The sequence below is a fragment of the Sarcophilus harrisii genome, chromosome 1, assembly GCF_902635505.1.
Source record: "Sarcophilus harrisii chromosome 1, mSarHar1.11, whole genome shotgun sequence".
NCBI lineage: Eukaryota > Metazoa > Chordata > Mammalia > Dasyuromorphia > Dasyuridae > Sarcophilus > Sarcophilus harrisii.
In genome coordinates, this window is record NC_045426.1 from 622,818,496 (window position 1) to 622,845,930 (window position 27,435).

The 27,435-nt window shown below is 33.3% G+C and overlaps 1 protein-coding gene across 14 annotated transcripts in view; it reads left to right on the plus strand.

Annotated features, from left to right (window-relative positions):
- PHF20L1 (PHD finger protein 20 like 1) overlaps positions 1 to 13,287 on the plus strand; it is a 100,577-nt gene extending 87,290 nt beyond the window's left edge. For 11 of the 14 annotated variants that reach the window (XM_031947216.1, XM_031947217.1, XM_031947215.1 and 8 more), the window contains 3 exons: positions 1,215 to 1,578; positions 7,209 to 7,374; positions 8,688 to 13,287. In XM_031947216.1, the coding sequence (XP_031803076.1) occupies positions 1,215 to 1,578; positions 7,209 to 7,374; positions 8,688 to 8,830 (673 nt within the window). In that variant the 3' untranslated portion in view covers positions 8,831 to 13,287. The remainder of the gene's footprint in view (positions 1 to 1,214; positions 1,579 to 7,208; positions 7,375 to 8,687) is intronic. The other 3 variants (XM_031947218.1, XM_031947222.1, XM_031947225.1) reach the window with 1 other exon arrangement.
- Positions 13,288 to 27,435: the final 14,148 nt, after the last annotated feature.

Here is a 27,435-nt window from a genome sequence, read left to right on the forward strand (position 1 = left end):
TTTCACAAGACATTCCATCTCCTAACTGAGCATTTTTTCTGGTGGTTCCTCCCCATGTCTGAAACTCTCTTTCTTCCTCACTGCCTTCTGGCTTCCCATGCTTTCCTCAGGTCTCAGCTAAAATCCCATCTTCCACAAGATTTATTTAGTCCTCTTTTACTTTTGAGTTTTTCCTCCAGGATTGTGCTCAGTTTATCCCATATATATCTTATCTATACATAGTTATTTATATTTAGTTATATTTCTCTCCACCATTAGACTGTGGGCTTCTTCTGTTTTTAGGCTTTTTTTGGTATTCATAGTACTTAGCAAAGTGCCTGGTACAAGGTAGGAATTTAATGAATGGTAATTGAATGATTGATTTTCCTTCTTGAAATGGCTTTTTGTATTATTTTGTATATAATTATATTCTTGTGTACATATTGTATTCTTGTAGTAAAATATCCATTCCTTGAGAGTAGGTATTCTTTTTTGTTTTTACCCACTGCCTAAGCATAGTATCTGACAGGTAGCAGGGACTTCATGAGTGTTAAATAAATTAAATGGAAAACCTGATTTTCACAAGAATGTTTTCTGTACTCTGCTATTATAATGAATTCTCCCTTATCTACTAGAGACATGATAGAGTAAAGAAGTGTTGAAACTATTGAACAAGTGACAAAAGGGCAAATTTGCATTCATTTTGATGCTTAACAAAAATGCATATCCATATTTAATTGTGGAATTTCACACGTCAGAGAAAATAACATTTTGTAAATAAAGACTCTCTTATATATACTAGTTCTCTTTCATTGCCTAAGACCTGTCCCTGTACTAATGGTGGAAGCCTACAGTGGCTCAGTTTGATCAAGCAACATAAGAATGTGGTGCATAACAGGTCCAGAGCCCATTTGGATAGTCCACTTAATAGAGATTTGTTGTAATTATAAGTTTCATTATGATATTTTAATCATAAAGAGGGGAAATTATCATTTAAATTAATCAGGATTCCATTTATATGATTATTTTCAAACTTTTCTATCTCTTTATACTCTTAAAAATTATGTGGATTATATCTACCAATATTTATTATATTAAAATTAAAACATCCTAGTAATATGAAAATAGTTTTGGCCTTATGAACGCCCTAAAAAGGTATCAGAGTTCCTTAGGTATCCCCAGATCTCACTTTAAAAAACTACTTTAATATCAAAATTTCTCTTAACTTTTTTAAGGAACAGGGATCATCCTGACCTTCATCTCTGGGCCTGTTCAGGGAAACGGAAAGACCAAGATCAAATGGCTCTTGGGGTAGAGAAAAAAATGACAGTGCAAGACACTCTTAATCTGGAAGAACGGACTTGTTCTGCTCAGAATCATAAAGAGACTCCTAGTTTGCCCAGGAAAATGGAAGGAACATATATTACAAGTGAGCACAGTTACCAGAAACCACAAAATTTTGCTCAGGATTGTAAATCTACTGATCCTATGAGCTCTGATGATGAAGATGTTAGTAGTTTTGAAGAAGAACAAGAATTTCATACAGAAGATACACATTGTTTACAGTTTTCCATAAAAGAAGATGGTATGAATGAACAGGTAATTTTCTTTCCTTTGATTGTGGTTTTGAAAACAATCAATATAGAAAAATTCTGTGAGAATTCAAACTTGATTAAATGGAAAGTTTTGGATTATCTTTACAAGGCCTTTTTATACACATACAGAAAATACAGAATGAAGTTCACAGTAGGGAGCTAGACATACTAGGAATAAGTTTATGGTAATTTGATAAAAACTTTAAATGTAAAAAATTGTTTTTGATAATGGAAATTTGAAAGAACCATGCAATGGTTTTTACATGGAGTTTCATTTTTTTTTAAATCAACACTACATATTACATTTAGATTAGCAATTTTTTAGTACCTTACCAGGGGGAGAATATTAATTGTATTGTTTTTGTAGGAAAGAATTCTATTTATTCATATGCTAAGGCATTTACTTTAAGAATATTCTAACAAATTTAATTGGTTTCTTTGGAAATGTTATAGGCATAAATGAATTGTGTAGGAACAAAGTTAGTAGTGGACATTTGGCCAAACAGATGTATGACAAAAGTTCTGAAATGTTAGATAACATTTAGTTATACTTTGCATCAATGTTGCTATTGCAAAATGATTTTGGTCATGGATATATTCTGAAAGAGTAGTCACTTCATTTATATGCTGCCAGTTGTATTCAAATATTCAGATATTATCAGACCTAACCATCAATGTTTACAAGGATGGTGGATTCAACATAGGATCATATATGTAGAGCTGGGGTAAACCATAGAGGCTATCCAGTCTAACCCCCTCATTTTATAAAAGAAAAGCAACTTGAGATTTGAAATATGATGCTTTGTCCAACGTCATACAGGCAGTTTGGGATTTGATTTCATGCCATCTGACTTCATCATGTATTTTTTCCGTTGTACAACAGTAACTTCTGATGTCAGATAAATAGAATGTAAGATCTATGAGATGGAGAAATTTTTATTTTTGTCTTATTGTCCTCAGAGAAATAGTTTGTCAGGTAAAACAGTGTTACTAGGTACAGTTACTCTACAGAAACATTTGGTGAAATATCAAAGGCCCAATTATTGCAAGAGTGGGAATTCACAACTTTATAATGGAATTTGGTTATCATGATGCATTAAGATACTGGGAATTGTGGATAATAACCTTATGAAGAATATACTCTTTTCTCTCCCATGCCACATTTGCAATAGAAGTCTATTTACCTGTGAATGCCAGGTTTAATATTTAGATATTTTGTATAAGTGAAATTAAAGTCATGATTTAAAGCCCCAAAGGTTAGTATAGTTCATGGTTTTACTTTTTTAAAAAAAATCTCCTTGCCCTTAAAATAAGATCAATGACTTCTGATGATTAAAAATAAAAATATGTTTCATGTTATTCTTTCAAATTAATTAATGTTGAACAAAGCTTGGTTGACTCTAAACTTTTAATTTCATAAATCAGTGGAAGTGGCAATAAATGGATAAAAAGCTATCAGTAGACAGACTTAAATAAATTGTATAACAATACAATAATTACAAGAAAATTGTTATACCAATAATTGTAAGGAAGTTTTTCTTTTTCTCAAGCCTAAATTGGTTTCTTTGCAACTTCCAACCATTGCTTCTTGTGTTTTTTTTTTCTTGGACTCAGTAGAATAAATCTAATCCAATTTTTTTTTTTTTTTTTTGATGGGAGGGAGGAATGCTAATAAATGTCTGTTAAGTAGGTAGATGTCAATAAATGTTGATGGAACAAATTGGTTGATACCACTTGGTAGTAGATCTTAAAAGATAGAGGAACAAAGTGGTTAGACTGAGCACTTTCCTCCAGAGGTGAAGAAGCATATTTATTGATAGAAATACTTAGAATAACTCATGAATCTGTAAGTATTGGCCCTGATTCCCAAAAAAATACTAACAACCTTTGTTTATCTTTGTTATGCTATTCCTTTTCATGCTAATTTTTTTCACCAATAGTATTTTATTTTTCCAAATTCCAATACATTTTCCAAATGTATTTTTCAAATACATGTAGAGATAATTTTCAGAAGTCATTTTTGTAAAATTTTGTGCCAATTTTTTCTCCCTCTTTTACTTCCCCTCTCCCAAGTAATCTCATATATGTTAAATATGTGCAATTCTTTTAAATATATTTCCATTGTCATATGATGAAAGAAAAGTCAAATCAAAAGGAAAAAAAACCCAGAAGAATTTTTTAAAAAGTAAACAAACCACAACAACAAGAGATGAAAATACTGTTTTGATCCACATTGTCTCCATGGTTCTCTCCCTGGATGGAATTAACATTTTCCATCTCAAGTCTATTAGAATTGCTTTGAATCACTGCATTGTTGAAAAGAGCCAAGTCCATCAAAGTTGATCATCACATAATCTTGTAACTGTAGACAGTGTTCTCTTTCTTCTGCTCATTTTACTGAGGCAAACAGGTTAAGGGACTTGTCCATGGTTACACTGCTAGAATAAGTGTCTGAGATTAGAATTGAACTCGGATCTTTTTGACTTTATGACTCTGGCACTCTGTCCACTGTGACATCTAACTACCTAAACAACAAAGTTGTTTTTGTTGAGGAATCTTCCCATAGGTAGGAGGTTTTGTTTGTGTTGGGAGAAGGTTTACGGTATTTTTAGGGGATGGGGTTAGGGAGGAATTCATAAATTAAAAGATCTTGTGGTGGATTAAGTCTGGGGAGAAGTTAACATGTCTCCATGGGCAAAATATTTTGTCAGAAGTATGTAAATCATAGTTCTTAGGTGTAACTGCAAGGATTAAGGGTAATCCTTAGTCAGGCTCTTAGAACTAGAGATGAGATGTCATGATCCTGAGGACTGATCATGATGAGGACTGAGGATAGGGCCAGCCTAATAATTTGGAGCACAGAGTGATAAAAGCTACTTCTTTCTGAAATTACTTTACTTTTACACTAATATTTCTAAGAATGATGTACAACAGAAAAAAGATTGGGAAGGAGTGAGATTTACAAAGACAATAATGTCAGCTAGAAGAGAAACCTTGAACCTGATACCTGCCCTTCATGTTGGGTAACAGAGAAGATATAAGAGAAGGAACAAGTAAGGGCTGTACCCAAGAATAGGAAAATAGAATTCAGAATAGATTGGATGAGAAGATAAATAATGAGGAACACAAAATAGAATATAATTCTTGAAAGTGGAATAATAAAAGAAAACCACTATAAATAAGTACTTAGAAGGGAAAGTTTGCCTTGACTTAACTGAATGAGAAAAGAAAAGGAACAAAAGAGGAGGAGAAATAGATAACTAAAGAAAATAAAAAAAATTATTATAAGTAAACTTAAAGAACTGGGAATTGAGTAAGTAAAATAGGAATGGGAAGGAGAGCCCATGAGTGTAATTTGACATTAAAATACTGACTAAAAAGAAACAAAAACAAGATGGTGCTAATTCCAGCAACAATATATTATTGATACTTGGATTTAATTTTTTAAAAATATTCTGTTACTCTTATGCCATATTGTTTGATCATAACTTTAAATAAAAATGGATTAAATAAATATAGCATGATGAAAGCATGAGGCAGAATGATATATTTGCTGTATTCTAGGTTAACAGCAAAAGTAAACATATACAAAATGAAGATGATTGAAGATTGGGGAATTAAAAAAGTAGCATGAAAGTCTTTCTTAAATAATTAAGAAACTTGGTAAACTTCATCATATTTTTGAGATCTATCATTGTAATTGCTCAGTTAAGAAGGAAATTAATATTGATCCCTCATGCCCTGTTGTTAATGAAATCATATTGGCTTTTTGTGAATCTTGATTCTTCTTATCCTTTAATATTGTTTTCCAGAATTTTGTCAGGAATCCAAGTTAAGCTCACAGGACTATACTTTTCAAAGTAGTATTCTGTTTCCTCTTTTAAGAATTGAAACATATCCAATGATCTTGTGATGAAGATAGCTATCTATAGCCAGTGAGAGGACTTTAGAAACTGAATGTGGATCACAACATAACATTCTCACTTTTTGTTGTTTGTTTGCATTTTATTTTCTTACTCATTTATTTCTTTTAATCTAATTCTCTTGTGCAGCAAGAAAATTGTATAAATATGTCTATACATATTGAATTTAACACATTTTAACATGTTTAACATATTTTTTGCCATGTAGGGGAGGGTTCAGGGGGAAGGAGGAGAAAATCTGAAACACAAGACATTATCCATGCATATATTTTGAGCAACCATGATGGTTAATAAGTAAAAGTAAAGCCAAGAAAATCTTGTCTTCAGAACCAGCACTATAATCACCTCTCTACTGTGGGGAGTTTGATAAAGTCAATTAGAAAAGTAAAAGATTGTTTTGCATATTGGTAAAATAACAAATATCTTCATCCTGGTTTTTTACATAAGGAGATTGAGGGAATTGATTACATAGGCAAACCAAAACTAGAAGCTAAGTCATATAACTCTTAATTCTGTGCTTTTTATCCTCTGCTAACTCATACTTCCTGGTATTGCATATATCATATTGGTCCAAATATGGGTCACCCCCTTTCTGTAAATCTAGTTTTCTGTAAAATTATGCTTCAAACATTCTGTGATTTCATTGGTATGGTTGTCACCTCCACTGCAGATTCTAAGTCTTTTATACTTAATAGATTTTAACAACTGAAAGGTACATTTTGGTGATGAATGTGAACTTAGCTTGTCTGCCCTTTGTACACTAGGCAGACGACATTGTTGTATCTCAACCTGAAGCAGTTTCAGTTCAGTGTAGAATAGACCAAAGTTTATACTTTATATAGTTTTTTGAGATTGTCACATCATCCTCCTATCATAATAAGGCAATGAATTAGCACATTAGTGGTAGGAGTGTAATCTCGAATTACAATTTTTCAATATTTATCTATCCCAAATATGTTATCTATTCAATAAGTGTCTTTAAGTTAATAGACTTAGGCCTGGTGTCTTTCTGTGTATATCTCGCTTTTTCTCATTCTTTGTCTTTTACCATCCTTTCTTTTGAAAGAAATCACCTTTTATTTTGTAGGGGGTGGTTAGAACATTATATAGGGTAGACCATTATGATAATCAGGCTGCGTAGCCTGAAGGAAAGAAAAAAATTGAGGAAACTTTTGAAGAAGATTAATTAGTAAGTTTGATTTAAGTGTTACTTCATATAGCAAAGTAAAATTCAGAAAAGAAAAAACTGCTTAACCTACTAACTTTAAGCAGATAAAATTTGTCTTTTATTCTATAATTTACTTGATGAATTCTTAAGTCATACATTAAAACATAGTGATTGCTTATATCAAGTGAATAGGAAAGATTTAATATTCCTTTCAGCTCCTAAAATGAAATACTGTGATTTAACATCAATTTTGCATTATCAGGTTTGAGAGTCTATGCTAGCAAAATATTTTGGTAGGGTGATTTTTTTTTTCTCCTCTTTTTATTTTGCAAAGTTACTTAAAATCAGTTGAATTTCTTCTCCAATTTTTAATCTGGAACATAATTATGTTCAGTTGTTTAAAATGTACATTGCTGAGGTATTTTTGTGACTGAAAAATGATACTTTAGTTATTGAAATCAGAGCTAGAAAAGAAATAATCAAGTGAAAAGCTATTTTTAAAGGAGTTTTTTGTTTGTTTTTTTTCCTCTTAATTCTTTGAAGAAGAATTCATCAGAAGGGAATACATTATTTATTTATAATGAAAAAAGAAATACAGAAGAAAAAGGAGATTCTCATCTTCAGTGGCAACTCAACCTTCTCACACATATAGAGAATGTCCAAAATGAAGTCACCAACAGGATGGACCTAATTGAAAAAGAAGTGGATGGTAATTTGAGAAAAAGCCAAATATGCAAAAATTATTGTATTCATTTTTATTATTATCTTTTAAAAGCTAGCATTTATTTAGTTCTTTAACATTTTCAAAAGCTTTATGTTATCCATAAGAAGTGCTCATTTTCCTCATCTTTGTGTTATTATCAATAGGAGTTTATTTTTAAAAACAAAAGGACTATACCAGAAATGCATATATGTGTGTTGATCCTTTCTTTTTGTTGCAGTTTCATTGCTATTATTACGTGAAATGAGTGGAGTAATAATAGTAATTATTAATACTATTATTAGTAGTAATAATATTAATACTAACTTCAGACATTTTAATGGTTAATATACATTTTATTTGTCTTCACCACAACAATAAACAGTAATTATTAACCCATTTTGTAGACAGTGGAATAGAACTTGCTATATAATTAATGACAAACCTTGGACTAGACTTAGAGTTTGGGGATTCTTATTAATCCAATGTTCTTTCCACAATATTTTACCTGTAATGCAGAACCCTGTAGGTAGTACCGTGTTTGAAAAATGTATTGTCATATTTCCCCGCATTTCACAGTCACCTGTGCTACTTTTTACTTCTTTTACCACAAAGTGAGCTTGAAGAAATGGTTTAAAATAGTCTTTAAAGTAATGTTAATTAAAAGCATGAAGACAGACAATACTGAACTGGATTCTATCATAAATTAGAAAAGATTAAGGATATTCATATTGTAACAGTTGGGATCTGATTCTAGAGTATATTTTACATTTAATTTTCAAAGTATATCTTAGTTTCATAACTTGGGAAAATATGAATTTTTTGATATTGCTATTGATGAAAATGGACTTTTAATAATTTTTTTATAGAGTAGATCAGGGATAAGGAAGTGAAGAGGAACTTAAGACATCATTCTTGTCTATCTTTCTTCATTATGAATAAGTACTTGGAGGGTTTGGGAGGAGGAGATTAAAGGGCCTACCTTGATATTACAGTAAATAAACATGATGCAAGTTTTCAGGTATTTGAGTTTTTGAAGAGGATGTTGAGTAGATATAAAATATTTCAGCTGAAGAAAGATTAAGAAAAAAAGTTGAGTAAGATGACAAGTTTCTTCCTGGTAACTTTTTTTTTTTTCAAATCCTAAAACATTAAGGGAAATTTTAATCATTTTGAGCTGGACAACATTTGAAAAACAGAGTAAATATACCTTCCTTTGAAGGGAATTAACTGCATAACTATGTGTTCTGTTTTAACACTTTAATTTTCTGATGAATTCTTCCATGTGCAATTTAGTTTTCCTTTTTTTCTTCTTTCTTTAGTTCTGGAAAGCTGGCTTGATTTCACAGGAGAGTTGGAGCCACCAGATCCTCTTACAAGATTGCCACAACTTAAACGTCATATAAAACAGCTCTTAATTGATATGGGGAAAGTACAGCAGATAGCCACTCTTTGTTCTGTATGACAAAGAAACAAGAAAAAGAACATGATTGTCTATAGCAAAATTTGTTTTTATTATCTGCCAGATTGACAGTGGATAGTTGAAAGCTTAGTACCTTTTTACTAAGTTTTGAAACTAGCATTTGTAACATCAGTATAATGGAGACTTGGAGAGGAATATGTTGACTAGTCCTATCAAGGTCAATTTCTAAAAAATATCAAAACATTTCCTGTGCAAGCTGCAAATGGTAATTATATGTACTGAGGATTGGTGATATAGATCAATACTAAGTAAAATTAGTTGACTGGATTTTTCAAAATTCATTTACCTGAACCTCAAGATATCCATGAAAATAATATTTTTTAAAAAGTTGTAGTAGTAAGATGAAAATTTTACCCACAGCAAAATTATAGGAAAAAAACCAACATTCTTGAAGAATTCCACTATATTGCTATTGTGACCCAGATCCAGAAAGAAGTGTTTCTAATGTATAATTTCAGCCACAAAAAAGTTTCTGGTCTATAAATTCATATAAGATCATGAACTATTTTCCTGAGTGATAAAACTCCTTAATCAGTTAAGATAACACAAGCTTTACTTTGGGGCTGGGTATAGTGGGCCTAGGGGAATGTCAAATTTTGGAATACTTGTTTTTTTCAAATGGTATATTTTTTAAAAAGAATGGAAATCCAGTCTATAAAAATGAGAGGTGTATAGTAGTGAAATGTGCCAAATAACAATGACACCCACTGGAATGATAGTTTGACTTGGAAATTTTTTTCCCTCAAAATCTGACAGTGGTAGCAGTCCATCAAAAATACTTTTGCATTCACACACATACACCTTTACTATGTCTTTTATGTATGTGTAATACATATATGTGCACTTCATGCACGTGTCTACATGCATACATGTGTACACATTTCATAATGTTTGCATATGTGTAACATGTATGATATCCATGTGTGTGCTTATGTACCTGTGCATATACAGGTACACACATTTCTGTTGCAGTATTCAGGGTTTAAACTATATTGGTCCTGAATTTATGTACTTGGTTAGAAACAAACTAAATAACCTCAGCTGGGATGAGGAATAATGACAGCATTAAGCCAGTTTGTGACTATGGTTTGCTAAATAGATAAAATATGGGGGCAATTTGGTAATTGAAAGATGTTTTTATTTAAAATCTTTTTAAGTGTTGGTCACGAATGGACAAACTCTAGAAACCAAAGGCAACTTAGTTGCCAGTTAGCTCTTGCTGGATTTTGAGCTTAGGTTCACTATGTGCCAGTGCTCATCCACATTGTTTGCTGCACCCAGTGCTACATATACATGTATGTGTGCCTGTATGCTTGTTTTTAAACATACACTCACATACATATGTACATAACCTATACATATTTATATCTACACATGTCTAGTTTTATTACCATAGACTATAAGAATTGATGGTTAACATTAAATGTTGCCTTTTAACAGAAAGTTTCTAAAAATTAAAAATGTATGTACAGGTTTTGAAATTTGTAAAAAAACAAAAATTAAAAAGACTGTTAAAGGGAGGCTGTTTAACTAATGCTATTAAGATACTTGAACATTTTATGCCTCACTACTGTTTATCAGTTCTAGTGATCTGTATAAATGCATTTTGGAACCGATAGATGGTCAACTTGAATTTACCTTTGAAAAGAGTACACACCACTGTACATTCAAGATTTATTTAAATTTGCAAAAACACTGTTCTATATGTAAGGTACTGTATGTAAAACTCTTTATTAAAACTATTCCACATATTCTCCATTTCCACTTTTCGTTTTGCTCCCTTATATTCTGAGTGACTAAAATAATGTGTAGTCACAGAATGTTTTTGTTGCCTTTTGAGATTCTTAAATTTTTAAAATGTGCCAAAGATAATCAATCGTACAATATGTGTTTCGGTATGTTGCATTGACTATGTCATAAAGTTGTTAATGAATAGTTAATAGCTTTATCAGAGATGGCATTGCCAGATAACTGCTAAAAAAAAAAAAAGTGTTTTTATTAAAGTAACATATTAGTGCCTATCTTCTATGTCTGGAATAAATTGTTAGTGTTAGTATTTCAAGACTAATAGTAGACCTTTTGTTTGTGTTTAAGAAGTAATAGTTCTCATCTTTCTCCTTTCTTTTTTTTTGGCTGTGATGCTGACAACATGTATTTTATTGTATTATCAAATGAATACTGGTTGCCCTGGACAACTGAGAAGACCTAATTGTCTATCATATTATACCCTCTTTTTTCTTTAAGAATTGGAACCAAAAGTGTTGTTATCCTCTTTTTAATTTTTTGTCCCATACACAAAAGCTCATTATACAAATAGTGATGCTTATCTTCTCAGGCATCTGATCCTCAAGTTGAAATCCTATTGACCTAGCAACTACTGAAATAAAAATCCCATTTATAATAACTGCTAAGACTTTAGCTGAAAATAATTTATTGAAATTCTAAGCTAGGCTTTTTGAATTTATCTGTGAATCAGTTCATATATCCATTCATTCATTTAACAAACATTTAAGTACCTATTATCTATAAATCACTAAGCTAAATGTTTGGGGAGAGAAAAATAGTGAATGGCCTCTGTTCTCAAGAGGCTTTTGATATAGTATGTTGGTAAGTTAAGATATCTAAATAGCCATAATATAAAGTTAAGTATAAATATGTAATAGAGATACAGGCACTTAGTAATGAGAAATCATTGGAGTATTCACCTTGTGCCAGGGATCTAATATAAAAAAGTTCTCCATGACCTGAAAGCACTGGCAATGGCTTGCAACACGGTCATGGAAAAGCACTGGGCATGCTCAAGTGTCAGAAAGTAATCCAAATCCACGGTGGCGTAGAATATAAAATATAACATGCTAAGGCATGTCTTGGAAAGGGTTGATGCCTTTGTGTAATTTTCCCATCAGATTGAAACATTTATGAGTATTGGGAAGCCACTGAAAGATTTGGAGAGAAGAAATAAGAATTTTGAATTAGGAAGGCTCATATGATAGAAAACACAGTGTATACATAACTGTCCTAAAAGGTAGGAAGAACTAAGCTGAAATCCTGCATCTGACATTATTGATTCTCAACCATAATCTCTCACTATTTTAGGCAACTCCATTAGACTAATTTCAGAGAAGATGATGCTATCTGCATTGGTAGAGGAAGTTTCCTAATTCAGGACTTTCCTCTATCACTGAAATCACAGATTCAGTTCACATCCCTATTTCTAAGATGACAGTATAAAACTGATTCATTGAAGCACAGACTGGTGTCTGCATTGCTCTGAATGCTGGGAACAAAGTATAAATTACATTCTTGAAAAATAATCTTTCTATAGAATCAGCTTCAGGGAATTTAAAAACCATTTGAAGGATACTTCATATTTCAGGGAGAGGAATGAAACAAAAATTTTCCAATTGACACATTTACATAGAGTATTAATTTTCTATTTTTCTGTACTTATAGACCGTGTCTATGGAAAACATTGGAGGAAGCATTTGTACATTTTACAAATGATAAAAGTCTTCTAAGATTTATATCTTTTCCCAACCTAGTAAATTAGAAGTAGGGGTAATTTAATACTGTAGGTGAGTGTCTGAAGAATTGTGGTTGGGGAGGGAGGGGTCTTTTACAGATTTTTCTTCATTATTATTTTCAAATGAAACAGTCTCCTGAAATAGTCTTAAATTAGGAAGCTTTTGTCTTAGCCCTTCAGACTATTCATAAGTATTGGAGAAAATTTAACTCTACATATTATAGATAAATCTTAGCCATCAGTTATTGTCACATATGTGAATTCTGGCAGTAGTAATTCATTTTAAAGGTCAAGTGTTGAATTTATGATTCCTCCACTGTATTTCAGAGTTCATTCTTGTGGCTTGAAGAAACACCTCTCATATTCAGTTCTGTGTCCACATGTACACAGGGCATTGATAAACTAGACAGTCCAGAGAAGGGCCATTATGATGCTGACCTTCAGATCCTGCAGTATGAAGATTATTTTAAAAAACTGTAGGTGGTAGGCTTGAAGAAGAGAAGATTCTAGAAGAATATAGTTGTGGTAGGCTTGAAGAAGAGAAGATCTAGAAGGATATAGTTGTTCTCTTCAAGTATTTTCTAAAGAGGGGTCTATTTTTCTCTGCTTTCCCTTAGAGGGAAGAATCAGACACAATGAGTGTCAACAAAGAGGCACATTTAGTCTTTATGAAAAAAAAAAAAAAACTTCCTAACAGAGCTGACAAAAATAGAATTGTCTTCCTTGGGAGTTTGTATTTTTCCCCCTTAGCAGAAGTTCTTAAGGGTATGGGAGAGAGAGTCTTGGTTCAATAGTATTGAGATCCCTGCCAACTTTGAGTCTCTTGTCTCTTGATCCATCTCTTCAACTTGGAAGTCTGAATCTGATTGGCTACAATCTTGTCAACATGATCAAAACCTTGCAAAAAAAAAAAAAACAAACAAACAACAAGCTGTCCCTTAAAATTTAGTTATCTGTCAATGGCACCAATGTAACTCTTATTAGCTTTAGCTGTTTTTGAAACACATACATCTGCATTCCAAATGGAATCCATGATGAAAATTCTCAAAATAGGAGTTATTTTTTACTCTTTCTTATTCCTAGAAACATTTTCCATCAGTATTTTGTTTCCTTATTTCTTTTGTTTTAATAATTGTCCCATCAGACTTTTTAGTCTATTCCTCTATTCAATCACAGAATCTCAGAATGGAAGGGACCTCCGAATAGGACTTCCCTTTCTAGAATCCTTGAGAGATATCATCCAAAATCTGTAAAGCTTTCCAGGAATTGAGGAATTCAGTATCCCAAGCCACATTTAGAAAATTGATGTCTAAAAGTTTGCTTCCTTGCAAATTCCATCCACTGCTCCTTTAGCTACCCTCTAGATCCAATCAGAAAAGGTTGTTTTTCTACAAGGTAACTTGTCAAGACAGCTATCTTAAGTATTTTTTTCCTGGTACAGTGGGAAGCACACTGCTGCTGAACACCAAGGAGCAGAGACCTGAGGGGGAAGGTTCAGATTTCATCTCTGACACTTCCTGTGTGGCCTTATGCAGATCACCTCAATTTTCTGAATCTTGTTTCCTTGTCTATAAAATAACAGGACTAACCAGATTGTTTTTGCTGCTGTTCTAATCCTAGATCTACGATCTAATGATCTTAAAACCTAAGCTTCAGTCTTCTTACCATACAGATTGTCATCTTCTGGATGTGCTCCAACTTGCCCATACCTTTTCCTAAAACATGACACTTAGACCTAAAAATAATACTTATGAAGTAGTCTAATCATGTCAGAGTAGGACAATCATTTCCTTCATTAATGTTGATTACAAGTACAACTTGTGTGTCTTGTGGAATGTCATGCTGTTTTACTAACTTGAGTTTCTAGTTCACAAAAAAGTTTTTCATTCAATATTTGCGTAATTGATTTTTTGAACATAAATATAGGAATTTAGATTTATACTTAAACATAAATATGAGTATTTTTTCCACAGATATAGACTGCAATTTACTGATTTCTTTTCATGATTCTAATAAGGATCATCTTCCAGGTGCTTTTTACATTTTTCCATGTTAATAGGTATCACACATCACTCAATTTATTCCTTTCTTATCCCTGGATATTGCATGACCAGCCCATCTCTACTTATTTCCAGTATGTTCCTTCAACAATATCCCTTTTGTCACTTTGTGGGATGTAGATCATCTTTGGAAATATGTTGCAGTATACCTGAACCCACAGCACATCTTTGTTGCCTTTCAGCTCATTTGTGGCTTTGATTTTCTGAAGATTTTGGTGTGCTAAAATTAGCAACCATAGAAGATTTTTGGGAAAGCACTTGCTTTTAAAATACTTCTTTGTTTTTCAGGTGTGAAGGAGCTTTTAAAAATATAGCTTAGGTGGATGAGTGATTTTCATTGAAGGAATATTCTACATTGAAAGTGCCCTACATCAATGAATTCACATGTGCATATCAAATATGTGTGTGTGTATATATATATATATATATATATATATATATGTATAATGTATGTTTGTATACAGAACAAAGGACAAAATAGTATACTTACATACATATAAATGTGTACACAGATAATAGAAGCATATATGTATATATATGAATATATATGAATTCTATGATCTTTTCCATTTTAATAACTTCCTTAAGATATCTTGTAAAATGATCCCTTGATGCTTACAAGATTTATTGCTTCCAGCATGATTTTCTTTGGTATGTATTTGTATATGAAGTGTTTTTCTATTTTAATGATATTAAATATCATTTCTATTTATATAGTACACTTTGTACTGAAGTGTCAAAATGTGAAGACTGTAAGCTCCTTGAGTGCAAAGACTATTGTTTTAGGTTTTTTCCCTATCACTTGGAAAAAAGACTTGTGACAAATGTCTATTGAATTTAATTAGACTTCAAATGTGATTTAACCATCATTAATGATGAAAATAGATTATTGTAGAAAAAAAGAATGACACATTGGTTCCATTTTGTGCTTCTCTCAATTCATCTTTGTTACTGGTATGTTGTAACTCAAGTCTCACACTAAATTTTTTTCAATTTATTATTTTTATCATTCCTTGATTTTAAAATGCCACTAATTTTCTCCCTCCCCTCCAAATCCTCTCCTTCACTGAAAAGACAAGCCAAATGATATCAATAATATATGTAAAATCACACAAAACACTCCCAGATTAGCCATATTACAAAAACAATAAAAAAGTAAGAAAATTGTATTTGCATTCAAAGTTCTTCACTTCTCTCTCTGTAAGTAAAAAAGCATTTTTTCATCATGAATCTTTTGGAATTGTCTTGGATCATTGTATTGGTGAGAATAACCAAATCTTCCATAAATGATCACCATTACTATTGCTATTACTTCATATGGCTATTGCTGTGCAATCTCTTTGCTTTGCCTCATTTCATATTTGTTTTGCAATTTTTTTTTTGGTAGTACAGTCACAAGGGACTTATGAGCCATTGTCCATTCTCAGTCCATTTTCTCCCTCCCTCCTCCCTTCCTTCCTCTTTCCCTCCCTCCCTTCCTCCTTCTCTCCTTCCCTTCTTTCCTTCCTTTTCTCTTCCCTCTTTCTTTCTTTCCTTCCTTCCTTCCTCCCTCCCTCTCTTTCCTTCCTCTGTCCCTTCCTTCCTTCCTAATGAGAGTCATTATTTTTCCCTCGCTCTCCCAACACATCTCCATAGCAACCTAGACAACGTGCCACAGCAAATTCTTATCAGTAAAAACATCTTTAAAAAATTCACAATGAGTCATTTTTCTAGTTCAGAGAAACTTAGATAGTGAGGTCTTCAGATGCAGAGGTATTGTGTTGTCTAGGAACACCACACCGTGCAGTAACAGGTGGAAACAGTAATGGGCAGATGCAGTAAAAAGCTTTTCAGCACTCAGAAACCATAAGGGAAATAAACATTTCAAAAGAGATACCAAGAGATCTATATCAACACTAGGCACAAGGTCAATTACCATCCGATAGTCACTCATTACCCAGTTCCAAGTCATCGTTCTAGGTCAGGGAGGAAAAGTTCTAGACATTTAATGGGCAAGTTATGAGTTCCATATCCATAACTTTGTGGCTTCAAGCCCAAGAGTGGGAGAGGAGGGACAGGGAATGAGTGGTGAGGGAGAGAGAAATCAGTTTTAACCAAGGTCAAGTATATACCTTGCAACCAGACCTTCAATCATTCTGAACCTGAAGAACCTCCCCATGGGTCAATAACGACTAAATCCAGCAATAGTCAATAAAAGCTCAATTACAAGCTAACAGATCTAGACCAAATCAGAAATTGCCTCTTCCCAAACATACTACTATAGAAGCATTGAAGACTTAAAAGACTTCCCAACTGAGCTGTGAAAATAGGACATAAATGACAGAATCTCAGGTCAAACATTCATGCTAAAGGTAAGCAGAATCAAACACATAAATTTCAAAGTTAATAGATTAGAGGATGATAAAAGAACCTGGCCAAAAAAAAAAGTTGCTATAATGACAGGAAAATTTAAGACAGAAATACAAAATATGACAATATGAAAACATCAAGTAAAATCTCAGGAAAAAAGTGCAGATTGTGTACAAGTCCAATAAGAATTCTTAGAGTGTAAAAGAGATTAAAAGAACGAAAAATAGAGGATAAATTGGGAAAAGAAATGAGCTATATGAGAAAATTCTGAAAATGGAATGATAAAAGGCATACAAAAAATACTGAAGAAAATGTAAGTCCTTAAAAATAATCAAATGGTAGGAAGGGACACAAAACTTGAAGATTTTTTCTTTTTTTCTGGTTATACACAATTAAAATTTTTTTTCTCTGCTTTCACTTTATACGTTGCTTTATGAATCATGTTGGGAGAGAAAAACAGAACAAAAGGGAAAAACCTTGGCAGAAAAAAATGAACATAGAATATGCTGATTTACATTCAATCTCCATAGTTCTCTTTCTGGATGCAGATGGCATTTTCTATCCAAAGTTTATTGGGATTGTCATGGATTACTGAATTGCTGAGAAGAACCAAGTCTAGTTATAGTTACTAAAATCTGTTAATTTTTTATAGCACAAAAGAATATACAAAGAATGATACTACCTTAGGAGTTATGATCCATGTAAAGGATAAACACCTTCAGGCTAGTTCCCTTGAAATAAGTTGGGAGCCTTGGGGTTAGCTGGGTTGGGAGGTAGCATTTGGCCCAGGCACTGGAACTCTCACTTCCTAGATAGTGTGAGGAATTGGCCATCTGAATCAGAAAAAACTAAGGGAACCTTTGCTGATAAGGAACAGCAGACCCAGCTATGCTGCTGAGATGTGGCTCCAATACAGCAGGGACCCACTGAGGGCAGAAATGGTGAAGTAGAGACACTGCCATTTGTGAGCATTTATAGGAGATGAAGTTCTTATTCTCTGGTTCTAGGCTAGACAGGAAAACTAAAGGATGACCCAAGGCCAAAGGCTCTAACCCCACCTAATTTTTTCACAACAGGACTAGAGTTAATTATACTAATAAGCTATTTTTTTTTTTAAATGAGCAGGTGAAGAACCCAACCATAAATAGTTACTATGGGAATAGGAGAAACAAGATTAATTTTCAGAGGAGACGGGAATAGGAGAAACAAGATTAATTTTCAGAGGAGGATATTGAAGTAAAAAAAGAAGAGTAATATCAAATGGTCACCTGCCAAAAAAAAAAAAAAAAATTATGTGAATGAGGTGTGAGAGCAAGAACTGACAGAGAAATTAGATGTCCTGGTAGTTTGGAAATCCTAGTCACATCAGAAATGGGTTAAAGAGGGAATAATACATACAAATATGGGTAGTAAGATTTATAAAGACATGGGAGGGAATAAAATAAGGTGAGGTATAAAAGAATAGATTAATAGGAATGGGATAAGGTGTGTAGTTTTATGAGAAGGTGATAAAGGAGGGGAAAAGAGAATAAAGGAGGGATCTTTGGTTGTGGGGAAGGTTAAGGATTAAGGCAAGTTAGTGGGTAGAAGAAGAGTCAGCAGGGATAGGAAAGAGAACACAATGATCAGCAGCAGAATTGATTCGAAAAAAAGTAATCTAAAAGTTAAAATAGATTCAATCCAAAGAGAAAAAAATAGGGAAATTATATTTCATATTGGTCATATTAATATTGTTTTAGACTATTCAAAACAACTTGCTAGTATAAGGTTAGAATATTGCTGTGGCATAGAAAATGGAGATGGTGGATTTATAAAAATAGGGGAAAACGTGGATCTAAGAATGATGTTATTCACCTTCAGAGAAATGGAGGATAAACAGAACTTTAAATAAATATATAAAAATGTATATGTGTATATTTGTGTATGACTGTAGATTTATATGTATATGTATGTGTTTCTTTATATAGATATGTATGTATATATTTGTGTATATGTATTTAAATTTGCATGCATAAATATATTCATGGTTAACTATAACCTTCTAAGGGGAAGGGAAGGGGAGGGGACAAAAGGGGAAAGAAAAAAAGAGCATAGCAGAGAACAAAAAACCTACAAGGAAGCAAAGATGGATAGTTCTGAGCACAATGTGCTCCATTATATATGCTTTCTTGAAATGGAAATTTATTCTTACATATTGTGGATCTTACATATTAATGTCCTGCTGTGTACATGAATTTTTTTTAATTTTTGTTTTTTTTCTATTTTGTATTTGTTTTAAATATGTACATTAAAATTTGTAAAAAAAAAAAAAATTGCCCTTCTAGCTTAGAATAAGATCTTAAAATAGAAAAATAAAAAATAAATGAAAATAGAAATCAAAAGAATTCATCTTCTCAAAAGAAATCCTTCCAAAAAAATCCCAAAAATATTATAGCCAAAATCCAAGGTCAAGGAAAAAATACTAGTAACAGTCATAAAGAAATAATTAAAATATCATTGAGCCACAGAATTGCACATGATTTAGCAGCTGCCACAAAAAAAGAAAATAGAGGGCTTTTAATATATTTCTGAAGGCAAAGGAAGTAAGATTACAACCAAGAATAACTTATCCAGAAAAACAATATAATCCTTTGGGAGGGATGGGGGAAAGGGCTTTTTAATGAAATTGTGGACTTTCAAGCATTCCTGCTGAAAGTCAGAGCAGAATATAGAAAATCTGACTTTTATTTATTTTTTTATTTGTTTTTTATGTGCCGAGCTAAACTATTTTTAAAAATTTATTTAATAGCCTTTTATTTACAGGTTATATGTATGGGTAACTTTACAGCATTAACAATTGCCAAACCTCTTGTTCCAATTTTTCACCTCTTACCCCTTACCCCCTCCCCCAGATGGCAGGATGACCAGTAGATGTTAAATATATTAAAATATAAATTAGATACACAATAAGTATACATGACCAAACCATTATTTTGCTGTACAAAAAGAATCAGACTCTGAAATATTGTACAATTAGCTTGTGAAGGAAATCAAAAATGCAGGTTGGCATAAATATAGGGATTGGGAATTCAATGTAATGGTTTTTAATCATCTCCCAGAGTTCTTTCTCTGGGCGTAGCTGGTCCAGTTCATTACTGCTCCATTGGAGATGATTTGGTTGATCTCATTGCTGAGGATGGCCAGGTCCATCAGAACTGGTCATCATATAGTATTGTTGTTTAAGTATATAATGATCTCCTGGTCCTGCTCATTTCACTCAGCATCAGTTCGTGTAAGTCTCTCCAGGCCTTTCTGAAATCATCCTGTTGGTCATTTCTTACAGAACAATAATATTCCATAATATTCATATACCACAATTTATTCAGCCATTCTCCAACTGATGGGCATCCACTCAGTTTCCAGTTTCTAGCCACTACAAAGAGGGCTGGCACAAACATTCGTGCACATACAGGTCCCTTTCCCTTCTTTAGTATCTCTTTGGGATATAAGCCCAGTAATAACACTGCTGGATCAAAGGGTATGTACAGTTTGATAACTTTTTGAGCATAGTTCCAAACTACTCTCCAGAATGGTTGGATTCGTTCACAACTGAAAATCTGACTTTTAAACAAGACTCAGGAAAAGCATAAAAAGGTAAACATGAATGAGAAATCTTAAGAGACTAATAAAAATATATCTTGTAAGTTGATGCATATAACCCCTTAGAACTTTACTAGGACTTTCAGAGTTTACTTAGACAAGGGGCTTGAATGTGATTCTGTTTTGTCTGGATGCTCTAAAAGAAGAATGGAAGAGTGAGAAAAAAGGATTCACTGGGAAGAGGAAGAAAGGAATGAGGAAGTGAAAAAGATAAAAGAACAGGGAAAATAACATGTATAGTACATATAAGGAAGAGTTTGTGCAATGGAGGGGAGAATGGGGTGTGGGAACAAGCAATACTGAACTTTACATCTGAACTGGTTCAAAGACTGAAAAATATATATATACATATGGTTGAATACAAAACATCTTTCCTGATAGGAAAAAAGGAAAAAAAGAAAATAGAGAAAGGCAATTCCGAAGAAAGGATAAAGACAGATCAATTTAGAGTGATAGTAGTCAGAAACAAAACAGTTGCTTCATAAGGGAACAGGTTAAAAAAATGAGAATAGGATAGAGAAAAATACACAATTATTAATCATATGTGTGATTAAGAATAGGGTGAACTCACCTGTAGTGTTCTGGTTAGTTTTCTAGAGGTCTTTGGACCAGCCTTTGTTTCAGCAGAGTAATCACCAGGAGAATAGCCAGAGATAAAGTCCAAAAATCTTTATTGTCTCCTTCATAGTCTGTTTCCTTGCCTGGGGCCTGGGCCAACTTTCTGGAGGTCCTCCAGAATATGTCTTGGTTTCTGTGGGGGAGGCAGGAGGACCACCTCCACAATCTCTGTCTTGAAGTCTTCCTGAGTCTAGGAGCTTGTGCTCTAGCCTCCAGCCACCACAAAGGTGGGAGATGTCTCTGGTTGAGTTTATCCCATCTTATATACTCTATTATATCATTTTAGGTGTGAATCTTGTAGAATAGGTATCTATAATATTCTTCTCTAAAATGTAATCTTTTCTGGGAGCAGGTTTCTTGAGGGGCTTCTGGAGGCAGCCTTCATTTCAGTTCAGTGTAATCACCCCAAATGCAGCCAGGAGTTAAAGTCCAAATCCTTTATTGTATCTTTCAAAGTCTTATCTCCTTCACTTGGTCTCGGCTAGTTTTTCTCAGAGGCCTTCTATGGTCTTGGTTCTGAGAACTTAAGCTGCCTTCTCTGGCTTGTGAATCTGGCTTGTGAATCCTGGCTGAGGCTCCGAGAGCTTCTAGTGGGTTTGTCCTGTAGTGGGCTTGTCCTTTAGTGGGTTTGTCTTTTAGTGGGCTTGTCCTCCTGGCCCTGAAAGCTTCTTGCTTATATGCTGTACACTGAGTACACACCAATCATTATATCACTAGGAAACCATTATTTGTTATAGGATTAAATCAATGCTAAACTAGATTTAGCCACTATCCCCTCAATTCCTCTTACTTAGGATCTTGTAAGAATCCTAACAGGTGTCAATCTTGTAGAACTATAGTAAGTACTAAGTACATGTACTGAACTAGAGAATTATTAATCACCACACTAAACTAGATAACCATTTTTCAATTCCACTGAGTTAATACCTTGTTTAAATCAATCATACAGAGTTTCAACCCTCTACACTCACCCATAAAATGGAAGATGATAACAGAATGGATTAGAAATCAGAATCCAATAATACATTGTTTATAGGAAATACTCTTGAAATATAAAACTACAGAGTTAGAGCAAGGGAATGGAACAGCCTGTTTGTTATACATAAGAAAGTAAAAAGTGGCAGGGGTAACAATCATTTCAGAAAAAAAAGAGCTCATCAAAAGAGACAATCAAGTAAACTAAGTTTTGCTAAAAGTACCATAGACAATGAATTAATATCAGTTCTGAATATATATGTGCCAAAAGGCACAGCATTTAAATTTCTCAAAGAAAAAATAAATGAGCTATAGGAAGAAATAGTAAAACTCTAAGAGTGGCATACCTCAATTTACCTCCTCAGATCTAGGTAAAACAAAAAAGAAATTAGGGAGATGAATAAGATTTTAGAAAGTTAGATTGATAGTCTTCTGGAAAATATTAAACAGGAATAAAGAGGTATATATTTCTATCATTTATGACACCATGAAAAATGATAATGTATTAAGGTATAAAAACCTCACAAAAGAAATACAGAAAAACAGAAATATTAAATGCATCTTTTAAAACCATAATGCAATGAATATTACTGTCCACAAAGGACCTTTGAAGCATTCTTCCCCATTTATTAAAATCTTTCCTTTCCTCAATTCCAATGACTCATGAAACTTTCCTTGACTTTTCTGACCACCTACTACCATGCCCAAGGTAGAAATAGATTCTTCTGCCTCAGATTTCTTATAGCATTTTCTCTGGATCTCAACTTTGTATTTGCATACATTTGTATCATAATTATGTATACATATGTTGTGGATTTCCCCTACTGCATTTGAATATAAATTCTTTGAAAGCATTTATTAAGCTACTGTCATGTGCCAGCCACTCTGCTAAGTTTTGGGGATACATTTAATAAAAACAAATAAACAACTAGTTCTTAAACCTCAACAAGATTACACTCTGGACAAGAGAGATATCAAATCAATCATCAAAAATATAGGAAAGTGGAGTGGGATAGGAAAAGGAGATGGGACAGTTTCTTGTTCTATGGAATTAAGTATCAAATGTCTATCTCTATAGCATATAGTCCTTCAGCATATAGTAGTTTTTTAATTGAATTGAATTAATTTGATCTGAATCACTCCATTTTGACTGATTCTGTGTAAAGGATGAAAGTGAGGGAGGAGGAAATTACTGGAATTGACAGGATACATACATTTAGAAGAAATCTGTGCTGGAGAAAAATTTTATTCTAGATAACTTTTTTTTGAACTAAATTATTCTTGTTCCAATTCAAATCTATTTCTTCCTGTTCTGTCCACAGTTAAAATGGGTCAAAGCATTTCATCTTTAGCGATTTCTTCCTTAATGTGTATTCTTTGAAGGCTAGAGAGATACAAAAACAAAGGGAATTTACAGAAAGGTAGATTTTACCCTGAAAGAAGGAACAATTCCCTAACAGAGGTGTCCAAAAATAAAATGCACTGCTTTGAAAAATAATGACTCAAGTCAATTCAATTCAGTAACCACTTAAGATCCGACTGTGTGAAAAACCCAGTGCTAGAGGATGACAATATAAAAACAAAGATAAACCCGATTCTGCCCTCCAAAATGTTATTTTCTACTGGAAAGATACAGCATATACACAGATAAGCACATACAAAACCCAAAGTGATTTCCAGAAGAGAATTCTGGAACAGAAAAGCCTTGCTACTGAGCTATTTTGAAAGAAGCCCCAAATCCTGGAGATGCTTCTGTCCTGAACTAAAATGACCCATAAGACCCAACTTATTAGTCGTCTGGAATGTTGAGGAAGAAATTCTTATCCAGGCATAACCTGAACTAGATAATCTTTGGGGTCTCTTCAATTTTGAGATTTGGGGTGCTGAGATTCTGAAAGGAGTTTAAGGAGGATGTCAGTAGAAATCTGCTGAATCATCTTGAGGTGGTGGTTTTCAAAATAGGAATCCATGCTCAGGTACCCTGTAAACACACACACACACACACACACACACACACACACACATATGAATCCCATTATTTTTCCTCCAAATCTCAGGGGTGGCAGGTTTCAATGCGGTCAAGAGCTTAGAATTATGTGGAGCATGTAAAAGAGCTCTGAGTTTTCTAGATTGATTATTTGTGTTGTTTTAATCTTATGCACTTTGTGGGTTAACAAGTGCATTGAAGCAGTGAGATTTTTGAATCTATGACATGCAACCTGTAGTTGGTTTGCTAATGTGGCAATATCAGAACAAATGCCCTCCTTGAAGAGATTCCTGCAGTGAATTGACCAATTCCATTTTATCTCTTGAGAGGTCTGAATTCCTGTACAGTGGAAACACCAATCTACCTGTTGCCTCAAGGAGGGTTCTTAACCTAGGCTCTATGCACTTGTTTTAAAAAAATATTTTGAATACTGTATTTCAATGTAATTGATTTCCTTGGGAAGTTTTTGCATTTTCCTTTTCTTTTTAATTAAAGCTTTTTATTTTCAAAATATATGCATGGATTATCTTCAAAATTCACCCTTGCCAAACCTTGTGTTCCAATTTTTTTTCCTTTCTTTCCCCCACTCCCTCCCCAAATGGCAAGTAATTCAGTATATGTTAAACATGTGCAATTCTTCTATACATTTTTCTGCAATTATGATGCTGCACAAGAACAATCATATAAAAAAGGAAAAAATGACAAAGAAAACAAAATGCAAGCAAATAACAAAAAGAGTGAAAATACTATGTTATGATCCACATTCAGTTCCCACAGTCTTCTTTCTGTGTGCAGATGACTCTCTTCATCACAAGATCATTGGAATTGGCTTGCATCATCTCATTGTTGAAGAGCGCTGCATCCATCAGAATTGATTCTTGTATAACCTTGCTCTTGCCTTATATAATGATCTCCTGGTTCTGCTCATTTCACTGAGCATCAGATGTTTATGTAAGTCTCTCCAGACGTCTCTGAAATAATTGAACTGAGCATTTCAATAATGTTCTCCAATTCTTCTCTGATCATAAATTTCTTCCTTCTTCACAGATCTGAGAAGTTAACTAACCTTTGTTTTTCTAATTTTCTTATATATAATTTGTTCTTCTAATTTAGTTACAATATCACTATTTATGTCTAAATCATGAACCCATTTTTACCTTAGATGTGGGTCAATGCTTACTTTCTGCCATATTAATTTCCAATTTTCCCAATAGTTTTTGTCAAACATTGAGTTTTTAATCCCAAAAGCTGGGGTCTTTGGGTTTGTCAAATACTAGATTACTATAGTCATTTACTATTTTGTCCTGTGAACCCAACCTGTTCCAATAATTCACTACTGTATTTCTTAGCCAGTACTACATGGTTTTGAGGACCACTGCTTTATAATTCTATGCATTTTTTTCATGCAATTTTGAGAACAATTCTGAAAAGGGATATATGACCGTATCCAACTACCCAAGATGTCTAGGACACTCAGGCTTCAAAAATTTATGTCAGGAGAGGGAGGAAATTCTATTAAGCACTTACTAGGGTGTGTGCTAGGAATACAAAGGAAGACAAAAGATAGTTATTGATCTCAAGGTGTTCATAATCTAATAGGTGAGAACACATGAAAATAACTATGTTCAAATAAACTATATATATATTATGCATATATAATAGATATGTATTTACATATACAGAATAAATTGGAAATAAGGAGAAGTGTCAAAATAAGACCAATGTCATTTAATCATAGAGTATCTGGTGGTAAGGAAGTTCTAAAAAGACTACAAAAATAACAATGGATCAGGTTTTGAGGGACTTTATAAAACAAATAAAAGTTTGTATAACATTCTGGAAAACCACTAAGAATAGGAGAACCATTGACATTTATTGCATAGGAGGTATTATGGTCAAACTATGATTAAGGAAGGCCAGTTTGACAGCTGAGCTTAATATGGATTGGCATGGGAAGAGATCAGAAGCAGGGAAATTAACCAGTTCAGGTATAAGGTGATAAGAGCCTGTGTGAAGGTATTCACAGTATTAGAGGAGAGCAAGATACATATATAAGAGATTCTACAAAGGTAGAGTTAAAAGTACTTGGCAAAGGATTGGATATAGGGCACATGTGGAAGGATCAAATTAGAGATTTTTGAGGATGTAGACATAAACTTGTTTTTAGACAGCAGGAAATGAATCAGTAGACTGGGAAAAATTGAAAATTAGGGAAAGAGTGGGTACGCCAGAGGAAGAAATTTTTTGGAGCATAGGGGATGGGATGGAACTGTTTGAACAAGTAGATGGGTTAGCTTTGGTAAAGAGTAAGTCCATGTCATCATATGATACAGGGGTGAAGCAGAGAGTAGTAGCAAGTATGTGAAATAGGAACTGAGAAAGAGGAGAAAAGTTCATAGTGAATGGCTTCAATTTATTTTTCTATAAAGTATGAGGCAAAGTTCTCATCTGAGAAAGTGGAGGGAGGAAGAGTCACAGGAAGTCTGATGAAGGATGACATAGTTTGGAATAGCCACTGTAGAGAGTGGGATAGTGATTTAACAAAGGAGATATATTAGGATTGTTTAACAGCAGTGAATAGCACAACAAAAATTCGTAATGGCCCCAATCAGAAAAGTAGTATGATTTTCTTCATCTTCATGTATAAGAGCATATAAGTGACAAATAATAGGAGTGATATAAGGCTGAGGTTTGTCTGAGTGTAATTGATGATATGATATGGGGACAAGGAATTCAAAAGTGAAGGACAATGAAGAATTGAATTGATTCACCAAGAGGTCAAGATGGGGGAAAAAAGAGAATGACTATTGCAGGGAAGATGATCTGGTATAGAATGAAGGGTTAAGGGATTGGAGGCAATAGTATAGACAAAGAAGAGAATTTTGAAAGAGAAGACTGAAGGGAAGGCAAAAATCCTATAAATTAAGTTCAAATAAGAGGATTTGGGAATTCTTGAAAATAGAAGTAATACATTTGTGGACGATGGCAAGATCATGGATATGACCATCTTTTTGTGTCGTTGAGATGGAGTGGAAGATTGGTTCACCAGAAGTGGGTAGATTGGGCAATTGAGTGGTTACAGTGTTTGATATTTTTCTAGATAGAAATAGATTATTTTTGAAAATAGAAGTGATACATTTGTGGATGGCAATATCTTGGATATGACTATCTTTAGTGGGACCGAGGTGGAAGAGTAGTTCATCAAAAGTAAGTAGACTGAGAACTGAGTATTTCATATTTTTCTAGATCGAAATCAATGGATATATGGATGGATGAATAGATAGATAGATAGATAGATGGCTAGATGGAGGGATAGATAGAATAGCAGGGCATTTGATTGATAAAAGCTATGAAAATTAGGAAGGGCAGTAATTAGTAGGAGGGACATGACCTAAGAGAACTGATGTGTAGAAGGCAGAAAGCAGTAGAGCTATCA